This window comes from Acartia tonsa, chromosome 10 (genome assembly GCF_053477335.1).
Source record: "Acartia tonsa isolate MP-2025a chromosome 10, ASM5347733v1, whole genome shotgun sequence".
Taxonomy (NCBI): domain Eukaryota; kingdom Metazoa; phylum Arthropoda; class Copepoda; order Calanoida; family Acartiidae; genus Acartia; species Acartia tonsa.
Genome location: NC_137269.1, coordinates 40,993,856 through 41,021,492, shown reverse-complemented (window position 1 = coordinate 41,021,492; position 27,637 = coordinate 40,993,856). Strand labels below are relative to the sequence as shown.

Here is a 27,637-nt window from a genome sequence, read left to right as displayed (position 1 = left end):
TTTTTCACCTCAGAAAGGTCGTTGACAGGTATACCAGGCACCAGAAGAACCTGGTATCTGTAGCATACTGTTGACAGGTATACCTGGCACCAGAAGTACCCGGTACCTGGAGCATCCTTTTGACAGGTATACCTGGCACCAGAAGTACCCGGTACCTGGAGCATACTGTTGACAGGTATACCTAGCTCCAGAAGTACCATTACCTGGAGCATCCTGTTGGCAAGTATAAATGGCCCCAGAAGTACCTGGTACCTGGAGCATCCTGTTGGCAGGTATACCTGGCACCAGAAGTACCTGGTACCTGGAGCATCCTGTTGACAGGTATACCTGGCACCAGAAGTACCTGGTACCTGGAGCATCCTGTTGACAGGTATACCTGGCACTTGAAGTACCTGGTACCTAGAGCATCCTGTTGACAGGTATAACTGACACCAGAAGTACCTAGTACCTGGAGCATCCTGTCGACAGGTATACCTGGCACCAGAAGTACCTGGTACCTGGAGCGTCCTGCTGTTAAATCCATATTTTCAAATTAAAATTTTCATAATTTTTAGAAAATGTTAATGTATCAAATATAAAGTATGCATGAAATATATTCATTTTTTCATTGTTGCGCTACTTATTGATATAATTATCCTCTATTTGAAAATAACTTAACAACAAATGTTAAATAGAGTGAAAAAATTGATAAGTACTTCAGACGTTTTTACACATTAGCTAACATTGATTATTCGGAATATATTGAAAGTAAATAGAATAATTATATAAGTCTAGATTTATAATCCAGACAATTACCATGCCTAAGTTGTAGAGAACATTTTCGTCTGGTAGCAAATTGCTTTCTGTACTTTGGTAGGGACTCGATTAGCTGATTTCAAAGATCTAATACAAAATCGGAACAGGGTCCCCCCAACCTGTGGGAAGAGTTACATATAGCTTATGTCCCCTCTATTATTTTACTTAAATGAGTTATTTAAGCAAACAAAATTTAGCATAAATGGATATTTAAATCCAAAGGTATTAAATGATCGAGCGTTAGCTCATCATTTAATACCGAGGGATTTAAATATCCATTTATGCTAAATTTTGTTTGCTTAAATAGCATTCTGTTGCAACAAAAAGGTGATGTTACACATTGGGATCTTTTGCCAAAAAACGGGACATTAAGGGTAGACAAAAGTAAACATCAATAAAAAAGCTTGTATTTGACGAAATGATGTAATTTCTTTTGCTTTAACTCAAAAATAACATAAATTTTGCTCCTGTTAACTTCTAATGTGCATTTGGTAAGTGCGTCTGGCGGTTTTGGAGGAGCGAAGCTACCCTATTTTTAAAAAATCTATAACCCTTCATAACTTTAGTTAGGATAGGAATATTTTAACAAAATAAACGTCTATGTAAATATTTCTTCAATGCAAACAATGTTTGTCAACATGAATATAGCGTCAGGTGCACCCAGTTCGAGTCCCGGCATTTTTAGGTAGGTCCAGTATAAGTAAAATAGGACACTAATAAGGCATGTTTTCTAATGTTTTTTTTTTACAGATATAAACAACAATAACATAATTTTCAAAACACTTTTGATTTTGTGTTAATACCTTTATTCTAAGTCTAGCTATCTTCATTTAAAGTTTGTATAAGAATATAAACATAATTGCTTATATTATATTCTCTCTCAAACGTATATTTCTCTCTCTCTCTCAGACGCATATATAATGTTTTTGCAATATTATAATTAATCCCCGAATTTGAATTTCTGCTGAACCAAAACCAGTTAGAAATACAATTTTTTTCAGAACACATGAAATTTAGCAAATTTAATTGCTAAAATAAAAGTATTTATAAGTCATCTTTTTTTAAGGACTCCTTGTTCCCTTAAATGTCCATTAAAACCGCGAGAACGGCAACAATCGTTAAAAATCACACCTATGGCGGCAAATAACGGCGAAACGGTTGGCCGGAGGCAAATAATGCATAAGTAAAGAAAGTTCCGCCTCCAAAAGTTAGAAAACATTGCAGAGATGACTTTGGGCTCTAAAATGACTCCTTCCCCCTCTAACGAGGGAAAATTTCAAATTAACAAGAACGAAATTGTTCAAACCATGCAATGTAAAATGTTCAATTACTCAAAAACGGCTGGGAGGCCCCAGGTTATGAAAACTGTTTTAAACACAATACATGTTGCATATTAATATTATTATTGCAAAACCCGGGGCATCCTGGCCGTTTTTGGGTAAAATGGAGAAAACTGATTTTTTGGGGTTAAAAATCTTAATATTTTTGGTGAAATTTTCTCACAAAATGTCAATTTACACCACCAAATAAATATTTTTTTAAAATTTTTCTTTAATTAGACATTGTTACAGGTATCTGAAAAGTACCTCAAACAAAAATTATTTTCATAAGATGAACATAAATGTATTTTTTGTTGCTTTGAAAAAATTGTGTAAAAAAATCTGGAAAATCATCAAAACTGAAAAGAAATTTTTCACTACCTTTTTTAAAAATGGCATAAACCCGCCAAAAATGAATATTTTTTAAAAATTTCTTTTCTAGCTGTCTACTTACAGCCATTGTTAATTCCTAGGATAGATAAAAGTCAATTTTAAATTTTTTGGATGTCCCACTGGATCCCACTGTGTGTTAGCAAATAATTTCTTGAATAAAATCATTAAACGTTTTTTCATTTAATTTTCATTTTTTTCACTGTTGTGTTTTTATTTGACATTAAAAATAAAAATCATAAAAAATCTTCCAAATCAAAGAGAAAAAATCTTTGAATTATTGGTCAATTTAAGTTCAAAGATTTTTTTATTGTAAAAAGTAAATTTTTAAAAAATATTTTAGAAAAAAAAATCTTCTAACAAAAAAAAATTATCATAATCCAATATGGCGTCAACACATGTAAAATAATATTTTCAAAAAAAAATTAAAACTTGAATATCTTTTTTCACAGATTGAATTTCAAAAATCGGTCTGACAGTTTTTCCAAAGTCAGTATGATCTATCAAATGAAAAAGGTTTGAAACTGATAGAACATTTCTTTATACTAAAACATATTTTTTCTCCCGTTTTTTCCCACACTTCCAAAAATGAAATTCAATGAAAATTAAATGGTTTTCACGTTAAAAAAATTTTCTCACGGGTCCAAAAAATGAATTTAAATGAAAATCATATGTACCATTTAAATCAAAATAAATGGTTCCCACATTCTAAAAATTTTCCCACGCTTGACATTCTTGAAAAATGCTAAATAAATGGACATTTAAACAAACCAAAGATCGCGTTTTTTGCAATGGAATGGCTATTTAAGATAATATATTTATCTGCTGTTTAACAAAAACACCTTTAAAAGTGGGGAATTATTGATTTTTGATATCATCATTATTTAACAGGTATTAAAATAGATAAATAAATAGATAGAAAGGTAGATAAATAGATAGATAGAAAGGTAGATAAATTGATACATGTAAAATATGATAGATTAATTAATAGATGATTGAAAATTAGAAAAATGTAGTTAATTAAATAGATTGGTGTGTTAGGTTATACCATGTAGCGCATTTGCTCGTCCTCGAGAAGGTGAATCTCGGTCCAACACCGCGTCATTACTTTAAAAGACTTTAAAAATGGTTCCTACTGCTGCTATGTCAGATGCGCGACATAAATTGTTAGAGCAGGGATAAATGCCTTGGACCAAAAAAGGCGCAACTCATTACCTTGCACAGTTAGGACTGCTTAGACAAAGGTCGTGCAATCAAAGGGTTGGTTTTCTGATAGGTGATTTAGCGCGTTACATTGCAACAATAGTCAACATATAGATTATTAATTATAAAAAAATATTAAAAAATTATAACATTTCAATGAAATAATAATCAATATCAAAATTAATATTAAAATTCCTTCTAACAAATATACATAAGTTTACTGACCTTATTAAATGTTGGATTAACTTTAAGTATTTAAAAAAATTTCCATTATTATAAGTATAATTATATGTATATAAAAAATGTATTATTATAATATTTTTAAAAATCGATTCATCCATCTGTTGAATTATTTTTTTCATCTATCCACCTATCTATCTATCAATCTATATATCTATTCTTCTATCTATCCATCCATCCATATATCAATTCACCCATCTAGCTATATTAGAGGATATAAGTCTGTTCAAATATCTATAGTAGCCTAAATATAGGATCTGGTATTTTATTTATTTTCTATTCATTTGTCTAATGTCTATCTATCTATTTAATAAATGATTTACAAGAAAAATTAAAAAGAGTAAAAGTAACAAAGATTTTTATACAATGCATATAAAAATTTGTATTTTTTTTGCAAATAAATCACTGAATATGGTAATTTCGTTCGTTAGACATTTAATCCATAATGCTTGTTAAATTTTCAGCTCCGATACTGTGTGATAAACGTTTCTCTGACATACGGACATAAAAATAGTTATAGAGTAGCCGCGCTAATAAAAAATAATGCTCGGTCTTGTTATAAATATTTAATAAGAAAATGACCATGGGTCTATCGATCTACAAGTGTGTATTTACATCCGCACTTTCACTTTATTATATTACCTGCTGCTAGGCCCCTAGAGGTCTATAGGAGCATTTGAGGAGGCGGGAGTTAAATTAGATTAGGGCCACCCCCACACACCCTCACAATTTTTATTTTAATTTTAAATAAAAGTAATATTTTTTTGGGAGGGGGGGAAGAGGGAGTAATTTTTTTCTTGTGGCGATTTCTCTTGAGAGGGTGGTGGTATCCTCCCCCAAAATAGTTATGAACCTTCCCGGAGTACCCTGTAAAGGAGAACCCAAACGGTTCAGCAGTTAGCGAGATCCTGTAACTTTTTTGTAAGGATTATTATTCTATTCCCTGATTTGCTGGAATATTGATTCCTAGGACAACTAGGTGCAATTTTATAACTTTACAAGAATTCTGTATTTAGAAATTTGAGAATTTTCGTTGAGATATCTATATATCATTGAATTCTAAATGAATTGTTACTGCGAAGCTACTCTATAAGTCACGTTGTCTGTTCTTCAGTCAATCCGTAGTGATATGGGGTAAATGTTATTTTTTCAGCTGTAATCTATGATTTTTTGTATAGATTCCCTATACCAATGAGCATCTTGTTATAATTTACTTTGACCGTTGGTCTGTCAGTCTTGAACAAAATATTGAAAATACAAAATTTTGTGAGAAAGGTTTCGTGACTCTTGATCTTTGTATGTTCTTTATATCTAATTGTCCGTATTAACAATCCATTTCTTTTTACATTTACTTATGAATGTTGTCATCTTGTTTTGTTTATATTATATTATGCGGAATCGAACGCATGCTCAAATTAAATCATACCAAAGTACATATAAATTATACTTAATATAAATATTCTGTTTTTTCCAGAATCATTAAAGCTATTTACGTAAGCATGTATTGGTAGAATCATCCAATCCTTATCAAATCTGATTACTTTACTTTTACTTTGATTACAATAAGCTGCCATTATTGTTGATTGAATTTATTTTACCCCCTAGGAGTAATAGGACATAGAACTGAAAAGTTTGGAATCTTAAGGGATAAAAACATGGGGGGAGGGGGGGGGGTGAGGAGGAAGATGGGCCAAACTCACAAGAAATACCTTCCACTCTCCCCTTTTATTTAGTTAAAAATAGTAGATAAAAATTTTTGGATGGAACTTTACCCCTCCCTTCCCTAAAAGCTTAGACATTAAGGGCTAAGGTGAAAACACTAGTCAAATTAACAATCTTTTGCGTGGTTTTAAGCTATTTTTCTTCTTCCCCCCCCCCCCCCGCCTTTAGATACAAGGGGTGCAGCCGCTAGTATCTAAAACAAGGATGACAACATCCATAAAAGCGAAGCACTGAAACGGAAGGACAAACGGACATTAACACTTCACAATGGCATAGACTCGAAATAAAGTATTACCACACTTTACCAATAAACTGTAAACAAATATGATAAATATACAAGTAAAATAACAAGTTAATGTCGAATTTCAAATCCTTCTCGTTCCTTCTTGAGCATAAAATGAATTTGAAAATTTTTAATATAAATTTTAATTTCATTATAAGAATGTTGTTTTTATATGTCGTCTTTTTGACATGTAAAAATTTCAAAAATATATTTCTTAAATTATATATATAAGAAAATATTGTACGATAATATCAAATTAAATCAAAAGTATTTTAACTTGTTTTATTTTTTTGGTACTCAAATCATCCCTGACTTGAATAAGAGAAAGAGTTTGTTATGATTCAGATTACAGAAAGGACATATTATAAAAATACACAATATTCTCTTTGTGAGTTTAAATTTATAACATTATTTTTTGTTAATGAATTAATGAAAATTATTTTGTTTAAAATTTGACTAAATGACATCTCATATTAATATACTTTACATTCCATCTTAAAAATAAATCTGTAAGGTATATATATGTTTAGATATCTGTAAACCACCAATTTATGACTATTCAAATTTGATCAGCTGATAGGGTCAATACTTGATGTTTTTTTAAGTAGCGCAGCTACTCTAAATCTAGAGAATAAATCTAATTTTGCTTAGAATTTACTTTTAGGTGTTTTAAACATTGTAAATTAAAGATTTTATTTTGATAATTAATATTTTACAACAATATCTTCTAAAAACTATGAGGAAGTTTGATAAAATTACGTTTATTTTGCAAGCTTGTTTGAAAATATTTCATTATTTTTATAATTCTGACAAAATAGAATTTCTGTTTAAATAAATAACATAGCCACAAAAAGGTTTAAGTAGTTATTGAAATATTTTATTACTATTCTTGCTGATTAAATATTCGTTAACTATGTTTAATTTGCATTTTTAAAATAGACAAGAAAAATATCCTACTTAAATGCTAATTTTATGAAGTTATCTTAAACCTTTTCCAAAAGTTTGTTTTTTTAAACTTTTTTATTTTTCAATGATTTTATTGATTATATAGGTTAAAAATATCAAAAGTATTTTTTAAAGGCTATAGATTAATTTTGATTAATTCCGATTTTTGATTTTTTAATTTTTTTTCAAATCTGAAAGATTATGCATGTCTTTTCAAAGAATAGATTATATAAAAAACAAAATTAAACATATTCAGGCTATCAAAAAGCAAAAATTATTCTTTTTTACCATTAAGTCGCAAATTTTTAAAATCATTAGATTTTAAGCTTATTTTGCATGGAAACACATTTTTTCAGTTATTTTTTCTCAACAATGGATCTTAAATGATTATTACTGAAAACTTTTATGAAAATATTATTATCCAAAACTTCAAATAAAGGAAATAATTGACATTTGCGAAAATGTGTGCAAAAAGTTGCCAATATCTAGTTAGAAGGGACTTAATGGATTTAAATTTTTACTGCTTACGACTTAGTGGACTATAAACTAGTAGAAAAGTATCACTTTAAGGTGAAATTTTGAGGGTCAACTTTTTTTCTTTTAAAATTCGCAGTGACTTGTATAATGTCAGAACTGAATAATCAGAATATAAATGTATAAGAATCGAAGCAAAATTGAAAAACTGCTTGATACAGAATAATGTTTATGGACATACTTACAACTTTAGGATTTGATATAGAGTTGCTTCGCTTACAAAATTGTACTTTGTTGTCCTAGGAATCAGTATACCAAAAATCAGATCAATCGGATTATTAGATCACATAAAAATTAGTTGTTAAAAAAGTAAAAAAAATCAACATGTTTAAAATGGACGTACGGACATTCTTGTAATGATTATAGAGTTGCTACGCTTTCTAAATCGTACCTAACTACTACAGGAATCACCATGCAAAGTTTGAAATCAATAATACAATTCTAACATGCCTAAATTAACGAAAAAAGTTATCCGTTACGGACTGACGGACGGACGTACGGACGGACCGGCCCTAATTATAGAAAAGCTTCGCTTTTAAAAATGACAAATGGGTTTAAGCAAGTTTTTTTTCTTTTTTTCATTTGAATATTAATTGTGTGTGAATGTATGTATTGTATAGACAGGGACAGAGGGATATGTAGCAGGGCTCGGCAGCCGCGCCTTAGCGCTAACGAAGCCTAAAACTTTTGGATGTTTTAAAAAAAAGGATTTATTTTTATACTTTTGTTAGAGAGAGTATTTACAGATCAACTTTGCTATGAAAAATTGGATCATTGCATTGAAAGAAAACGAATGAGAGGGTTTAATCGTATTTCCACAGTTGCTTTTCTCCTTTTTCTAGCCCTTGCGGGGCGTTTTAACCCATCGCGGAGAAAGATTGGTTACAAGGCCAAACTAGAATAATTTTTATTCCTCTATTTCTGTACATAGAAAAGCATATTTATATAAATGTAAGTATAGTAAATCGATATCAGTACGTCCATTTATTTTATTGTCAAAATAGCAAGACTTTATTTTTGTATTTTTAGGTCTGTCCGCACGTACATTGCATAATGATAATCAGGGCTCGGCAGTCGCGCTGTAAGACGCGTTAAGCCACAAATTTAAAGTCGTCTGGATGCTTTTAATGATTTTTTGAACAGAGGGATTGCCATATTTGGATAAGGTTTCGACTTCTAGCTGATTAAAATTTTTAAATAGGTTTGATTAAGGCTTACAGGTGGATTACACGGTTCAAGTTTGTAGTCATATTGGCATTAGAAAAAAGAAATGTTTATAATATGGCAATCATTACCATATAGTCGACATAAATCATGTCAATTAATTATGTCTGAAGTAAACACCCCTTTACCCCCCACCTTGGACGTTTGTGTGTTTGTGTGTCTGTACTAAAGGATCTCGCTAACCGCTGAACCGATTGGGTTCTCCTTAACAGGGTAGATTCTCATAGGTCCTGGGAAGGTTTATAACTATTTTGGGGGAGGGTACCACCACCCTCCTAAGAGAAATCACAATAAAATCGCAAAAAAATGAAATATTCCTGCCGCATAGTGTCGCTAGCGTATGAATGTCTCTACGTAGCGTAGTGGCGCTGCGTAGATCATGAATTTAACAGCTGATTTACCATAGACATATTATTTCTCAAATTAGATATTTAAATAAAAAAAAACATTTAAATGCCACTAGAGGCCTCTAGGGGCGTAGCCGCTAGTTAAAGTTATAGAGATAGAAATAGATGGGAGAGAGAGTGAAAGAGAGAAGAAAGAAAGACAGAAAATGTAAAGGGAAAAAAGGAGAGAAAAAAAGATAGAGGACAGCAATGAGAGCAGCTTACGTAATAATAGATAATAAAATAATTTCCAGTAACACTTCGAAACCGATTTATAACCGGTGGATTAGAACTGGTTCTCAGCAATGTAAAAAAAAATAATGTATTGTATGGTATCGTATCATATCCAGTTTTCTACGAATATAAAAAACATACAATTATAAGATTAAAACCAGTTTTGTTTAGCCTGTGCCTTCGGCATCTTGGTGCTAAAAAAAATGGTTTTAATCTTATAATTGTACATTTTTATATCCGTGGAAAGATATTTATACGATGCCAGACGATGCGAACAGAACTATCACAGAATAGCTGCACTAATAAAATAATATACACATACTTATACATGGTAAAAGAAGTTGTATCAACTTTTTTTTTTTATAGCTAGCCGGTTCTTTTAGTAAGTAGTAGATGTAAAATTTTTCATAGAATTCAGATATGCAATCGGTTTTTTTGTAGACCTCTTATTTTTTAAGTAATTTAAGTTTTTTAAAAAAATAATTAAGTCGGTTTTAAGGTACTAAAATGCAACAAAATAAAAGAAGAAAATGGCCAGTAAGAACAAAAATAGTAAGATCTTTAATTTGACACCTTACTTTTAAAATTCTGTTGAGTAATTATTGAAAAAATCTATTTTTTTAACCTCGGTATAATAAAAACTTTAGACCTAAATATTTTCTCAAACAGACATAAAAAACATGGGTTCATATATACCTTCAGAATCAGAAAAATATTACGAATCCATTGTAAGCAAAATTGAAAAAAATTAAAAAATTAAAAAATTAAAGAAATGGCCAATTATTTTTTTTGTTCAGACAACACTATTGTCTTTCCTTTTTTACCCCCTCTTTACCCCCTCTTTACCCCCTCTTTACCCCCTTCCCATTTTTATACTCAATTGAAGAATTAAGACGTTGCCTGTACAATATAATATGATATTTTCATATAATTCCTTTTATTGTAGTTTATATACTATATTGTAAACTTTTTTTTTCAATTTTGCTTACAATGGATTCGTAATATTTTTCTGATTCTGAAGGTATATATGAACCCATATTTTTTTATTTGTGAAATAATAAAATTAAGTTCAAAGTTTTTATTCTCGTGGGTTAAAAAAAATCGATTTTTTCAATAATTACCTGACAGAATTGAAAAAGTAAGGTGTCAAATTAAAGATCTTACTATTTTTGTTCATAATGACCATTTTCTTTCTTTTTTTTGTTGCATTTTAGTACCTTAAAATCGACTTAATTTTTTTTTTTTTAAACTTAAATTACTTAGAAAATAAGAGGTCTACAAAAAAACCGATTGCATATCTGAATTCTATGAAAAATTTTACATCTACTACTTACTAAAAGAACCGGCTAGCTATAAAAAAAATAGTTGATACACCTTCTTTAGAAAAAAAATATTGAATCATGCTTTTTAATTATTATGTTATACTTGTTTTTTTAGGGTGAGGAAATAACATTCTAGAGGTATAGATAGATAGGAAGATATAATTAATATAGATATTTAAGAGATAGATAGATAGAAAAAATATATTTGATAGATATATAGATAGGATTAGATATTTGGTAGATAGGTAGATATATGCAGATAAATAGATATTCAATAGATAGATAGATACAGATAGATAGATATAGATAGATATTTATAGATAGATAGATTTGTGACTCGACAAATTGTCCGACAAAATGGGCCGTGTAACGTCAATAGATATATCTCTTTTTAAGGGATCTCCTTTCCTACTTCCCTTCTCTCCCTTTTATGACGTCACACGGCATATTTTGTCGAACACTTTATGTATTTTATATTTTATAGATTGATAGATATTTTGTAGATAGATATATCTAATTATAAATTTGGAAGATAGATATACATATAAATAGATAGGTGGACTAAAGTAATAAATAAAACATAAAAGGAAGAAAGATAGACAAATAAAATTGATGAATAAAGAACTTTATAGATAGGTAGATAGATATGTAGATAGACAGATAATTAGTCTTTAATATTGGAGGTTAAACAGTAAAACTCTTTACCCGATTAATAATTAATTTTAATGTTCAATAATTTTTGTCCAAAAGTGGTTCCTGAAACCTTTTTGTATACTTAGTATAACAGCAGGGTAAGAAGCTCCCAGGCTTTTAATGTATCTGTGATACTATGTTATTATTTGATATTAGAAATAGCTCTTTTTTGTTAAAGAATGATTTATTAACTAATGTGTTTTGGCCTTTGGTCCTTTATAATTCATATAGAATCAAGAAGAGTTTAGTACATTAGCAGTGCAGCAATAACGAGCATACAAAAAGGAAAGTTGAGTAGAATACAGTAAAATATAGCAGCTTTCAAGCATTGTCCATAAATTTCTTCAAAGGGCACTTTTCGAGTTGAGATCTAAAATAATGGATCTAGAATATAAATGGAAATTATGACAGGGGAAAAATTGTCGTAAATTTAGCTTGCTAACATGGAACTCGTTTATTGGTTAGTTTTTTCATCAAGTAGAAGGGGAGGGGATCTTTTAGATAGTAATGGCGAGGGAGGAAAATTTAAATAGATGAATAGATATGTACTTATAAAAAACTAGCCAATAGTGAGATAGCTATATCGAGCCAACTCTAGTATATAAATATTTGTAAAAAAAATATGAAATAAGTTACTGAATTATTTATTGAAGTACTAGTTTTTGATATAGTAGCTGGGATATCAAAAAGCATGATTCAATGGTTGTTTTAAACGACAGTAAAATAGTTTAATTACAGGAGGAAAACATTTTACCCCGCTGTAATATTACTATAACTTTAACTATAGGAATGTTAATGAATTCTAATGTGTTAGAATTTGGTTCCTTATTATAATAATATTATAATCGAAATAAAAGAATGAAGATAGATAATTGATAGATTATTAGATAGATAGAACCCCCTAAGAGAAATCGCCCCCCTAAACAAAAAATTCAGTTTTGTTTTTAAACGAATTCAAAAGTAGAAAAAGGGCGATCGTCTACCACCTCCCCCCCCCGTGCCAGAGGCTACTAGGGGCGAAGATAAAAAAATATTTGCAGAAAACAACTCAAATAATAACTTATTAATGAATTGATAATAAATAAGTTTAAATCTCAATTTACTTTTTTAATTAATGGTTTAAATATTTAATTTTAAATCAATTTAAGTTGTTTAGTTACTTTAAAATTGTTCTTTATGTTTTGATCATTGAATAATGATTTCTGTATAAAAATAAGGAATTCCTTTAAATATGTATTTTAATGGTGATGTCTGGGACGATTAATAAAGTATTAATTACCAACTAAACGTCATACTGACGTAGATAACTTGAATAGTAGCTTCACTGAAAAATATTACTAAAAAATATTTCTTTTGAAATATTTTTGAATATGTGCAAATAAAAGCATGAAGGTTTTATAAATGATACTAGAGTTGGCTCGATATAATTATCTCCCTATTGGCTAGTTTTCTATATGCATATCTATTTCTCAATAAATCTTTTTTCCTCACCCGGCATTACTATCTAAAAGAAAGTAAATATTTAATAATTTAAATGATTTTTAAAAGAATTTTTTAAATTATATTTTTTTCTTTACATTACCATCACCAAAGGGTTAATGATGATGATTACAATTTTAGTTTAATATTTGAACACACAAAATGTCGCCACAATCGAATTCTTTTAAAACATAGTTTTCTTAAATTTATCATATCATAAATTTAAATTTTCTTTTTTATGATTAGAAATTAAATACATCAATAAAAGGTAAATAGCAACATGAAATAAAAAAAATGAATTTATTTTTAATAAAGTAAAATAATGGGTCTTATCGTTCTGGGCAATGAGAGTTTATTATGGATTATTGGAGCACTATGAGTTTTAATCATATATTCCTTGGAAAACTTGAGCTCGTTTATAGACATTTATTTCCTATATAGATCTGACATGGATCTTGAATCAATTAAGCAGGCCGTTTTGTACATGTTAAAAATTGGAAGATTTCATTAAATAAAAGTAATCGCAAATATACTTAGTAAATAACAATAGTACGGTTCTAAAGTTAATAAATCCTTAAGTATGACAGCATGATTACAATCTGAGCTAGTCTCCTACTGGACTGTCATAATACTGCTATGTATTGACCTTAGAAATATGTCATTATGAAAAATTAGAGACTATTACGAGACTGCTTTCTATATTTGCTTTTCATATAAATGGATAATTATATAGGTAAACAAGTAAGTAGATAGATAAATAGAGAGAGAGGTAGACATATATATAGATAGATAGATTGAAATATTGATAAATAGGTAGATGGATAGTTTGTTTGGTCCAAAGATAGATAAAAAGAAAGATAGATTGGTACATAATTAAAATGGTAGATATATGGATAGATAGATAGCTCCATAGATGAATATATAGATAGCTGGATCGAAAGATAGAGAAACAAGGATGACAACATCCATAAAAGCGAAGCTCTGAAACGATATGACAGACGAACATTAACTTTTATTGAGTGTCAGAACTGAATATACAAAATATGAAAATAAAAGGTTTGACAAAATTATACGTAAATTTGTTGCAAAACTTCTTAAGTACAGAATTCTGTTTAAGGACATACTGACATTTTTAATACTTGATTATAGAGATGCTTCGCTCATAATATTGTACCTTATTGTAATAGGAATAAGTAATCAAAAAATCAGATCGATCGGATGATTTTATCACATAAAAAATTGTTATTAAAAAAGTACAAAAATCAACATGTTTAAAATTGACGTATGGACATTCTGATAACGATTATAGAGTTGCTACGCTTTCTAAGTCGTACCTAACTACTACAGGAATCACCATGCAAAGTTTGAAATCTATAGGACAATTTTAACATGCCTAAATTAACGAATAAAAGCTAACTATCTCGGACGGACGTACGGACGGACGGACCGACCCTAATTATAGAAAAGCTTCGCTTTTAAAAACGTCTGATAGACTATTAAAGTCTGTTTGTTTTTTGTTCAATCATAAATATGGCCATAACAATATCAAAAATGCTTACAAAATAGACCTTTTTTTACCTTAGATACTTAAACAGCTTATTTGCGAGCCCAAGTAATTTCTTTCTCTATTTCATGGAAAATTTACACCAAAATTTGCAAATTTTTAGTATTTTCAATAATTTTCCATGAAATAGAAAGATATTTCTAAACTGATTGCTTGGGCTTATAAATAAGCTTTTTCAGTATCTTAGTTCGGAAAGGTCTGTTTGCAAGCATTTTTGACTATCAGAGTTATGGCCATAAACATGAACATATAAAAGACAAACAAACTTTATCTTTCTTTTTCAGAACTCCATCAGACATAATTTGAGTTTGAACAGATTCTTTCAGAAGATAGCAAAGGAAATTATTCAAAATTAAATAAGAAACAGATTCCTTAACTTTTATCAAATAGCTGGTTAAGGTCATAATTATATGATAAGAAAAAAACTAGATTATTACGGCTTCTTAGAACTTTACCCCCAAAGGCTTAGGGTCATTCAAAATTTCTTTATTCAAAAGTAAAAGTGAAGGGGGTGGCTTTGTGTTCAACTAAGACATAAAACGGATTTTGCTGTAATGTTTAATTTAATGGGTTATAACACTCCAAAAATTTTGAAAATCAAAGAAATTCCAGCTGGCTAATATAACAAATAAACCTATCATCCCCCTTTTTTCCATTTAATCCCCTATTAATAGGAAAATGAAATGACCAATAAATGAGGACCTAAAATGACGCCAAAATTTCCAATTATTCTATATCCATTAATATAGGATAAGAAAATGTTTTTTTTTGTTTTGGCCAGAAATGGGCTTTAAATGGTTTGTTCATAAAAAAATTCTTATCTGATTATCAAACCTTAACATTTTCTAAACACCTTTCGCTATACTGATCTACCAAATCGTCCTATTAACAAAAATAACGAGGATTAATACCTTGATTTTGCGGCATTTCGGGAAGAAAAAAAGGAAAAACGCGGAAAATCTGAACATTTTTTTATTATAATTTAAGGAAATTAGAGCCAGTATATCTTTGAAATATTAAGAATGAGATGAGTTGATAATCAGATGAGAAATTTGTTCATGCACAGTCCCTTTAAATTTGAATAATTAACCTGGTGAAGGTTCCCTGGTGTCCTGATGTGGAGGGGGTCAGGACAAATGGCAAGGGTGGATACTGGAAAATAGGCAACATTTTTCATTACTCTTTAGTTAACCACCTTTTTGAGATCTTAATGGACAGACGCACTTGAATTAGTTATTAAACTGGTACCAAAATCAAAAGTTTGAAGTCTTTATGACACATGAGGTTTGGCATGTCAATAAAATGTTAGTCATGACCATTTTATTTATATCAACAAAATCTATCGTATTTCACTATCACATACTTCCAGAATATGACATTTCAGTAACAGTAGTTTAAACAAATATTCAATCATTAAAGAGTAGGAATACTTGGAGAGAAAAAATCACGAATTCTTTCTCCCTTATTTATTTGTCTTTTAATATTTATATTCTGTAGTAAGTCTGACAGACCGACAGACATAGAAAATTACTTACTGGTCGCTCTTGGTTTAGAGAATTTTTAAGATGAAAACAACCGTCAATCTTGAATAGCAGCTGAGAAAATAACATTTCCCCTATAGTCTAACTGGCTTACAGACAGACATAAGTGAATTATAGAGTAGCTAATAATGATATCACAATGAAAAATAATATTTGACTAGATCCTAAGTATCTGTGTGCTCCTATTGACCTAATGGATAAAGATTCTATGGGAAAGAAAAAACAAAAAGCCAAAAGAAAAAAGTAAGTAGTTTCACATTTGTAAATGTCATTAAAAGGACATAAAATAGCATACATTTAAATTTTAGAATTTTAAAAATCTATTCTTTTGAAAATGCTTTTATACTTTCTCTGAAAGTACTGTTTTTCCCTAATGCTATTACTTTCAATCTTAATGACAAAATGATATGCACTTGTAGAAACCCTATTTTGTGCAAAATATTGTTATTTATAAATATTTAATTATTGAGAGAATATATATAAATATTGAAAAAGCTGATCAGTGTTTTTTACTGTCAAAATTTTCTTTGTTCATTGCATTAATTAAATTTTTGGTTAAAGCAAATTTTTTAGAAGTAAGAAGACAGTTGAAGAGCAGGTTACACAAAAAGATAATAATTCCACTAATGAATATGCTACAGCTACTCATAGTAGTGACATTGTAGCAACAGCTGATCCTATTATTGATTCTTTGATAACTCCTGTCAGTATGCCCCAACTTATCCCCTTCAATTATGTCCCAAATTCAGGTAATTGTTTTATTTCAAAAAGCAAAGCTCTTCTATACTTGGAGTGTGTGTCCATCGTATATTTCATCTCTAATCATTATATTACTCATGTAAGAATTGTTGTATATTTTTTAATCCTTGCAAATTAAATCCTATAACTCTATAATCCTTTTAAGCAAGTCCTATTCTATTTCTTATTACTTTTGTTGATGAGTTTATCTGACTAAATTAAAAGCTTTGATATAGTTGATGTTGTTATCCTTTTTTTTATCACTTGATTACTTGAACCCTAAAATCCAACTCTAAGTGTAGTAACATAATAAATTAAAGACAACAAAACCTTAAATTTAAATAAATAATACACATAGCTAGTTTTCAGTGACCTGTGAATGAGCTGGAAACAAAGACAGTCTAATCATCATTTACATTGTTTTTTCTTACAGTAGTAGTATTACAAATGTCATGAATTAGAGTGCAGTTTGAAAACCTTTAATTATAAACTCACCAAAAAGAAAAATAACAACGTTTTAGGCAACTTTCAGTTATAGGGTTATTGTATTTGTGTGTTTAGATGTTTCTGGAATGAAAGGTACACATGAAGGTTTTGTCCAAGACACTAACAGTATGGCAGTTCCAAGGTACTGAAGTAACATAATATTATTTTTGCATATCAATCATCATCGTGTTTCTATTACACTTTTTTATGAAACTGTGAGCCAAATCCTAAAAATTATCTTAGGCTAATATTTCTTGTTATGTCAATGTAAAGTTAAGGAAACCATAGCCATCAAAGATATTTCTACTTGAAAGTGACAATCATATTCCACCTACTTCCTAATTTCATACTCGTGCTCTGCAGGACCTTATATACTTTGGGCTTAATCATCTTCAAACATTTTGAAGAATAATGTAATTTTTTAAAATTTCAGGCTGAATTTGACTCGAACAATTCCAATTCATCACCATGTTGGACGTGGCATAAAGCTTCCCTCAGTTAGGCAACTTCTGGCATCCAACCAACTGCAGTCAACAACCCAGCCTCTTGCAGCCTCATCTGTCAATCATCAGCAGCTGCTGATGCAAAGTCAGCTGCTGAGGCAGGTGGCAGCTGCTGCAGCTTCAGTAAAGAATCTACAGCAACAATCAGTTAGCATTTCAGGAGCTTTGCCTCATCAACAGGTACATCTTAATGTCTTATAAGAAGATAAGCATCAACTCTCTATCTCTACCTTTTATACTGAACAAAATATCTTTTTTTTCTGTATCCTACTATAACATTTTGTCATCTTTAATGTTTTGAGCACTTACAAACTTAAATGCTCTGGTTTATTTACTTTTGATTTTAAAAATGTTCCTTTGTATTGAAGTAATGTTTTGTCTAAATAATTAAATGTAATATTGTTTCAGATTGGAATACCTCCAAATTACCAAGTGACTTTCTTGAATAACCAACAAATGAATATATCCAATGTGTCAGCAGGCACAAACCAATCAATGCCACCCATATCAAGACCTCAACTGTATGTGAACATAAAAGGAAATATTGTGCCTATTAATGAAAATCTGTTTGCCTATAACAATAACCAAGTTTCAAATGTTAATGAGAATACAGTTGTTATCAAGGAGGATAAAGAATTAATCAAGTATGAAGAAAAAGATGTTGATGGTATTGATAATACAACAAGTTTTAATGAGAGAGAAGATAAAATATCCTCAACACATACTATGACCAGGTATGTTTATTTAAATATTTCCAAAATAATTTGTATGGTATAAGTCAATAAAATATTCAAATATCAAAACATTAGAAACAGTAGACCATGAATAATAAAGCCTGTAATAAATATTATTTAATAAAGAATAATAATATTAGGGCTATTTGTATTTACATAGAACAATATATAAAAATATTCATTGATAATGTCCAAAAATTCTAATGGTTTAGGAAATTTAAATAAGCAAAATACAACAATACACCATATTAACTTTATATTTAGGTTTCTACATAATTTTCCTTTTAAAAGAAGTAAACTAGTTTTTAAAAATGAACTCATATTTTTTTGTAATTTGAAAGAAGGGTACTACAAATAAGATAAGTATGATATATATATAGTTTCTCTTATTAGGTTGGAAAAACTTGTTTAGATTAGATTGTTACATTATATAAATGAAACTATTCTGAAATGATTTCATGAATAACTCTGGATATGAACATTTTTCTTAATTTAGATTGCCTACCTTCCCTGAAATCATGACATCTCCATCTCCTTTGCTACAGGAATCAAAACCTTCTGCACTAGTTACATCCACTCACCCACATTATGTGTCAGCTGCTGAAGCCAGTATTCTTGCCCATCAAACATCAAAATACAATCCAGCTAATCAGTCAATAAAATCACTAAGTGGTGTTGACCTGGCAAGAATCAACAGCTTAAGCTTATCAGAAACTACAAAAAATAATCCTATCATCCAATTAGAAAACATTAATAATCCAACAATGCAGCTGAACAAATATATGAACCAAGTGTCAAAACCTGGGATCCCCAATCCTCTTACTAGTGCTTCCCAAAATAACATGGGCCTGAAGCCCAATCCTCCTTTGTTAGGAAATTTGCCAATAACAGAATTTGGATTACCAGAAGTTTCCCTTGAAACCCTCCTCCAGTTATATCCAGGTAAACAGAGTTTACTTATGATTATTTGATTTTTTTGATAGTTTAGTTTAATTGAGAAATTTAAAATATAAGATGATAAGCATAACAAAAATATTATCAAAATATAATCTGATATTTTGTTGTGATAGGTTGAAAAACGTACTAACTTTAAAAATTGTTTTGGTAATAAAATTTATATACAATATTTTACTTCTTAGAAGATGATTATTATACACCTAGAAATATTTAAGTTGTTTAAAAAAAAGATAATTCATCTAGACAGTGATGTAGCAAGAAGTGTGCTATCAAACCCAAGTTTATATAATATACCACAATCAAAACTAAAACTACCATCATTTAGTCAACAATATTTATCTCCTAATACAAATCTACCAGGTATTTATATTATCATTGAATATAAAATACTTATTTTTTATTTGACTATTTCAACTGAATAAGCCTTAGAACATAAAATAGTAATTCCATTAAGTGATTTCAGTATGCTTTACTTTTTAATAATAATGTCAACATTTAAATGGCATACCCTCAAGAGAACTTTAATATTTATCATTAAGTTTTTCAAATATTCCTCTGATAAAAACAACTTTTATATATGTTTTAATTTTATTCTATTGGTTCTTCTGTTGATTATTTGATGTGCAATCTAATTTCTAAATGGTATTCTTAGGATTTATGCTATACAAACCTTATTTTAATGGTAATGATTTAAGTTTATTATTCAAAACTTTATAGTGAAATACATTTTTTGTCTTCATGACCAACTTTTATTTATATTATTGAGCATCAAAATTAGAATTATAATTTGTCTAAATACACATAATTGAACTTGCCCTTTACTTTCCAAATGTTGTAGGATCCTTGGATGCTTACAGTAAGACAGATATTTGTTCTGGAACAACAAGTGTAACATCCACAAGCCTTAGGAGCACATTTGCCCAACCAAACTTTGTCAGTTACAGCTCAAATTCTTTAGGGAAAAGTAGCAATAATAATGTTAGCTCTGTAACTCTTAACTCACTCTCTGGAAGTCAAAATCATGTTATTTCTACAGGCTTGTATGAATCCCAAACCAGCCTTTCTAACTCCATCCCAAGCATAATGAGTTTTCTTCCTGGCAACATAATCAACACCATACCAACTTACTCCTCCAGATCTGAGTCAGGAAAACTTATAATATCAACAGCTGGAAACTCTGACAGGATCAGTGCAGTAACTACTGTGTCAAGTATGATTGGTAACTCTGTTGTGCCATGTAGTCAGATTGGAGTGTCTGCTCTAAGTCCTTTACTGGGAATCAATGGCAATTTTAAAGATAATATTCAATCAGGGCTGGACAATTCCCTTCTTGGTATGAATATTAATAATCAAAGATTAATAACATCAAGTGGAGAAATCAATGGAAAACATGAACTTACAGGAGAACCATCTTTGACAGCAGTTGTAAGTTCTGGCAAGGCTTCAGGATACACAGGTAATTACTTTTATCATCCCACTATATAACTACGGACAAACATAAAGAAAATATTAAATTTACTTACTGCAAATGACAGTGTGAGAAATTCAAATCTTAGCTCAAGCTTAAAGATACTAATGTTGCACTATCAGATGTGTGGATTGAATAATAAAATAGGTAGGATAAATACCAAATCAGATGCAATTAATTACTATGTACAGCTAAAATTAATAGTTTGCAATAGTTTGAATAAATCATTCCTAGGAATCTTTAACTAAAGTTCAACTTCAGCTATTTACTTCTATAAGTTCTTACTGAATAAAAATCTAATTTATAATTTATTATTTAATTTAGGAATGAAAAGTTACTCTTTTGAAGATCAAGCAGAAACTTATATTCACATACCAGGTAATGTAAAATATTTTTAAAAAATCTTTTAGGTAAGATCCCAGAGGGTCCATTTATTTTTTTTCTGATTTGAAGTGCTTGAACATACAAATAAAATTGTTTACTGTTTGATATCATTTATTAATATTTCTTTGACTTTAAACTGAAAAATATTTTTTTCTTCTTCTAGAAATGCCTGATTCAAATGAAGTAGAACCATCATTGATAAACTTTTTCAAAAGTGAGAAAGAAATATCTGCTAGTCCTGTGCTAAGTGAATCAGAAAACCTTACCTTTCATCCCCCTGCTTATTCTGTTGAGCAGCCATTGTATTATCAGTTACCTGTCATGGGAAAGGATATGACTCCAAGTCTTTGTAATGAATACAGGTATGAGAATTTACATTTGAACCACAAAATCCTAATTAAAAATTGGTCTAAATCGATTCCTGATCGAATAGGACAAATTATACAAAACTCTTCCTAATCTCTTTTCCTGAAATAAAACTCTATAGGAAACTACTGCCCATAACTAAATGAGGTTGTAACTGGGATTTTTATGGCCCAGTAATCAGTTTGAGGGATTAGGCTAAAAAAAACTTCAAAACTTTGAAAATCATTTGTTACCGTAACTTTCCTTCTTTTAGAAACCAATATGGAAAAGTTAGATTCTAAGAGGAAATTTGTTTTTTTTTCTTAATTTTCTGAAGTATAGTCTAATAACTAAATAGTACACACTTTATATGTTCAGGGATTTATCCAACCAAGCTGGAGTGGTTCCTATTTCATCAATTCCTGGAGAACAGATTTTAAGGTAGATTTTTTGTCAAGCGCAAACAACAACTTTTTTTTATTAAATTCAGAATTCAACTGTGATGCACATTTTAATTACACACATTTAAACAAAACATTTTTTGCTTTTTTTGAGACTTTATGAAAAGGTTATCATTTAAGCACAAAGAAAATTCTTCAATTTTAGGAACATTCACAGTGTTTTGTCAGCTTTGGCTCCACTTCCAAAACATCTTGTAGGTTAGTATCAGATGTTTTAGCCACTAAAATTTAGAATTTTATCTATAATACAAAGTAGAAGGATGTCTGTCCGTCCGTCAGTTTGTCCGTACCTTAACCGATTGGATTCTACTCTTCAGGGAATATACCTAATGGTCCTGTGGTGGTTTTAGGCTATTTTCTTGGGGGGTGGGACACCTTTAAAATTCTTTTGTGAATAAGGCTGTTTTTTACAACTTAAAAGTTAACAGCAATCAAATTTTTTATACACTTATTTTGAATTCTTACTTTAGGTTGAATAATCCTGAATAATTATGCTCTTCTAATCTAATAATTACTCCTTAAATCGTGTAACTATATTATCAAATAAATTTAAGTTTATTATCATCATTACTGTTCTCATTTTTAGAAATTGAACGAGTCAGTAGCAGTTCATCACCGCTAAATCTAAGCACCCCAATAATGACAGCCTCAGTTATTTCTGATGTTGGACAAGAAAAGACTGTAATAACTCTTCCTTACATGGAGACAGATGTTACTGAAACAAATGAAGCTAATAAAATAGAAGTTAATGGAGAATTACTGAATGATGATGGAAGTCTGATGATAACCAGAAAGTTTACTAAAAACAATGGTTACCCAGAATCAACAAACAATGATGAATATGTTATTAAACATACTGCTGAAGATTTGCCTGAAGTTAACCACAGTGAAAGGGGAAAAATGTTGTTCTCTGCGACTCATGGTGAACCAGAGCTATCAGCTGCAAATAATGTTATGCTCTTGTCATCAGCAAATAGAATCTCTTCGACTGAAAGTGAACTTGGAAGGATTGTGTTTACCTCAGATATTTCCCCACCATCATCTAGAGTTGGGACAACCATGGGATCAGAACCACCCACACCTTCCTCTCCACCAGAGGTCAGGGTTTTTACTTGTCAGATCAATACTATATTAAGCTTGGCACTTAAATTTTACTTTCTGGTTGATTAATAATAAAATTGTGAGGGAGTTTGATCTTCCAAAGGACCAGCCTATTATGTGAAGTAGTAAGATCTTTTATTGTAGAATAGGATCTCGCTAAAATCTAAACTGATGTGTTTCTCCTTTTCAGTAAACCTTCTTGGAGATTCATGGAGGGTTTATCATTATTTTACCCCTTAAAAAATTACCCCTTCCATATATTTTTTTACTTTTATTTTTTAAAACATAAATTTAAGAGTGGGGGGAATTCTTTCCCTAGAATAAGATCTAGAATAGAATAGGTCCGGTGTTAAGGAAAATTAGATAGATATATAGTATGACCCTAGAAAAAAGTATTTTTTAGCATCTGCAGCCCTTATTTCTCAATGAATTATTAAAAAATGTATATGTCCTTGTTCTCTATAGATTTCCACATAAGTAGATATAAAAATTTTAATTTTACCTTTATTAACACCGGAGATTTTTAGAGCTAAAGTTTTGAAAAAGTGACTGAGAAAAAGAATTTTTTTTTAAATCTTATAATTTTTGGATGGTTATATTATGTTTTTCTGGCAACTGAATAATAATACACAAAGAAAAACAAGTTAACTAATTATTTCTTTTTTATTCCACCAAAAAATATCAATTTTATATGGCAAAAAATACTACTGAATGAATTGATTATTTGCAAATTTTAGGTTATTTATTTACCCTTATTTATGAAAAGGATTAATTATGACAGTTGCTCCGCCCCCTTTTCTGACATCTCAATCATTTAATAGGGGGTTAATTAAATATTTTAGACTAAAAAATCATTATGTTCTAATTTCATTTTCTTTATAACTTTTTTGTTATTAAAGTTAGGATAATGAAACAAAAACAATTTTCCTGCTATATTCATAAAGATTTATTTGGTTTTTTAATCTAAAACAAATTTGCCTAATAAGTAAGTTTTTCAAAATATCATTAAACTAAAAAGACTTTAAAAATATGTGTAAAAAAATGTTTTTTACTCAACGCCTAAATTTTTTATTTCATTTTTGTATAAAGTTTCTGCTAGTAACAAAAATAAAAGGACTTCTACCTTAACTTTGCTAAAAAAGTCGTTTCATGTTAAGAGTTACTTTTTCCTCAGTCACTTTTTCAAAACTTTAGCTCTAAAAATCTCCGGTGTTAATGGAGGTAAAAAAAATATTTTTATATCTACTTATGTGGAAATCTATAGAGAACAAGGACATATACATTTTTTAATAATTCATTGAGAAATAAGGGCTGCAGATGCTAAAAAATACTTTTTCGAGGGTCATACTGTATAATTTAGTTTTTAGATTTTATTTTAGAATATAGATAATATAAGTGTACTATTTGTAAGGAGATGGAAGAGGGTTATGATGAGGACTGGCAGCAAGATTGGCAGCATTGCAGCAGTGAATCAGACTGGCAGCATTGTAGCAGTGAATCAGACTGGCAGCTTGGCAGTTCAGATCCACCACTATACTCTCCAAATTGGAAGCCAACAATACCCTCAGTGCATGATAACTCACAGGTTAGTAGCAGTACAACTTTTAAAATATTCTACCTCTTTACTATAACACGATCGACAGCACCCCTATCATATAAGGACTCTGTATTTGAAGGGATACGAAAGGACAGAATTATAGCCTAAAACCATTCAAAGACTTAAATGTAAAAATGAAATATCCTAAAACCACCCAAGAATCTATTTGAATCATCTCTAAAATGAAGAAACTAATCGGTTCAGTAGTTATCGAAATCTTAAGCTACAGACAAAAATCTTAGTACTTTATGTAATACTAGCGGCTACGCCCCTAGAAGCCTCTAGGGGCACTTGAAGAGGAGAGAGTCGAATTTGATAACCCAATTTATTATTTTAGATTTGAAAAGAAAAAGTAAAAAAAAAAATTTGGGAAAGTTAAACAATTTTTATTTTGGGGGGGGGGGATTTTTTTCTAGGGGCGATATCTCTTGGGAGGGTGGTAGTACCCTCCCCCAAAATAGTCATAAACCTTCCCGGGAACCATGAGATCCTTCGGTACAGACACACAAACAAACATCCTGTTACTTTAGTATAAGGATAATAGGATGATTAAGAAAATTAATTTACATATTGAGCAATAGCATTTGATTCTTAATGATAATATTTCTTTTTTTCCAGGATCCTATCAACCTATCTCTATTTGAACCCACAATGGATTTTGAAACTTTGATGAGCTTGGATATTTAAATTTCATCAATTTAGTTTTTATTTAATGTAAAGTTTGGAAATGATCTCTCTTATCAAGCCGATGGAACGGGCTAAAAAAACTGGTTTTAATCTAATGATTGTACAACACTTTTATATTATATAGAAAACTGGATATACACGATGTTAGACATATTTTTTTCGTATGGCTGAGAACTGGTTCTAATCCAGCGGATATTAATCTGGTTCGAAGCTTTACTGGAGAAAGAGAATTATTTCAATAACGTCAAACCATGCTTAAAATCATATGGAACAAAGTACTACCAGAAGTGTTTTTTTACGATTTTTTTAAAATCTAAAATTCAATTTTGTTTTAAAAATTGAAGATTTTTGAGACAAAAGCACCAGGCTTGCATTTACAAATTTATATAATATTTTATTTATCATATCTTTTAAGTTTTTAATAACCTGTAAAAAGTGTTAAATTTCTATTTAATTGTAATTATTGTATGTTGTAAAAACTTGTTATTATAATTGAACTTTTAGTTAGGTTTGTAACATAATGAAGCTCTTTATAGTGTCTAAAAATAACGTCATTCAATACAAATTTACATTTTAATTGACCAATAGTAGGCCAGTTTAACGTCATTTTTAAAAGGCACTATAAAAAGCTTATAACATATTAATATTAATAAAGAATATTGATTTTTTATTAAAAAAAAGTTAGTGTAAACTACATACTTAAATCTTACTTATATATATGAATAAATAAAAATAATTTATGTTTAAAAGTAAAGAAATAGTACAATTATTTAATTTTACGATTGTTTTTATATTAAAAATGAAACTTTAAAATCAAATACATACAAATAAATGACGCTGATAGTTTCAAACATCGAATGTAAGATTATTTTTTGGGTTTTTTTGTTAAAAAAATATCGGAAAATAAATGTATTTTAAAATGTTTTTTTTTATTATCTTTAATAAAAAGTAGAACGATGTCTGTCTATCCATCCGTCTGTCTATCCGTCCGTCTGTCTATCTGAAGAGTTAGTTCTCGGTAACCACCAAGTTGAATTAGCTGAGTAATTTTCTTTTAAAGGGACGATTGGCTGGGTTATGGTTCCTTCCCGAAAATAGTTAAGCCTTTCCTGGACCTATGAGAAGACTTTACTTATAGAACCATATCAATTCAGCTGTTAGTAAGATCCTTCGGTACAGACACAGATCCTTTTACTTTTACATAAAGATAACTCCAAAGGGATTTTAATTACATAAAAACTAGATTTTTATTTTAAAGTTTAAAATGTAATAAATCATTTAGATTGATTAAACAAATGAACATTTCCATCTAGTAGTTTTTTCCAGAAGTCAACACGATTTGCATACCTAGACGAGAACAAGGATGACAACATCCTTAAGTAGAAAAGCAAAGGATGAATGAAAATGGACAAAAACTGACTTTCAAAATGTTTGGGGCTTAACACTGATACTTCAAAAATAAATCTATGGTCAACCATACTTTTCAAAATCAAAACTATAAACTTTACCATAAAAGGTAACTTATCAATTTTGTCTAATACGACCAAGCAATTGCTGATTTCACTTCTCTAAGAGGTGTGTACGCTTGGTGTCTTATTTAATTATTCTGTGGAGTATTGTTTCATACAATATACTGTAAGAATTGATACTATAAATAAGAATTTTTTCAGTACAGTATGCATTCATACCATAGAACATAATACGTGATGCTATGTCAATAAACTAATCTGCAGTTTATGTTCCAATACGATAGAACGTATGAATTGATACTAAAAATGTAATGATTCTGTTTAGTAATAATAATTGTGTTATATAGTATTACATAGTGTTATATATTAACTATGTTATAACAGCATACTTACGGGTCCAATACTCTCCAGAGTATCAATTGATACTAAATGAAAAAAATATTTTTTACAGTGTAGAAAATAAATTTGCTAGTACTCCATTAGCCTATATTGAATCTTTTGAAAAAAGGGCTGGCCTACATCACTTTAAATGATTAATTCAATTTAATAGTTTTCGTGATCTTAATGAACAATTATGTTTACCTCTTTCTATTTGGATAAAAACAAGGATGAAAACATCAATAAGTAGCGAAGCACAAAAAAAGCATGGATAAGAATGAGGACAAGAATATTGTAAAGAGCATTAGTTGAAGTCAATGATAGATTTTTTAAGAAAAATATCACGAAACCTTGTACATTTGTCATGTATGTACTTTCATATAAAATCCGATCAAACACACCAAAGAAATATCCGAAGAAAAAAAAGTTCAGTCTTCTATCTCAAATAGCAGCCA

The 27,637-nt window shown here is 29.7% G+C and overlaps 2 protein-coding genes across 2 annotated transcripts in view; both read left to right on the top strand.

Annotated features, from left to right (window-relative positions):
- LOC145330816 (uncharacterized) overlaps positions 1-14,689 on the top strand; it is a 29,454-nt gene extending 14,765 nt beyond the window's left edge. Inside the window, exon 7 of the mRNA XM_080175479.1 lies at positions 14,618-14,689. Coding sequence (XP_080031605.1) covers positions 14,618-14,689 — 72 coding nt within the window. The remainder of the gene's footprint in view (positions 1-14,617) is intronic.
- A 2,485-nt stretch (positions 14,690-17,174) lies between these two features.
- Positions 17,175-26,257, top strand: LOC145330631 (uncharacterized). Its single transcript, XM_080175304.1, has 14 exons — positions 17,175-17,240; positions 17,532-17,781; positions 18,010-18,335; positions 18,832-19,277; positions 19,536-19,652; positions 19,945-19,974; positions 20,131-20,748; positions 21,085-21,138; positions 21,308-21,506; positions 21,868-21,930; positions 22,096-22,148; positions 22,537-23,048; positions 24,463-24,636; positions 25,267-26,257. Exons 1-14 carry the CDS (start codon positions 17,185-17,187, stop codon positions 25,333-25,335), a joined length of 2,967 nt encoding a protein of 988 aa, XP_080031430.1. The 5' UTR covers positions 17,175-17,184; the 3' UTR covers positions 25,336-26,257.
- The last annotated feature ends 1,380 nt before the right edge of the window (positions 26,258-27,637 follow it).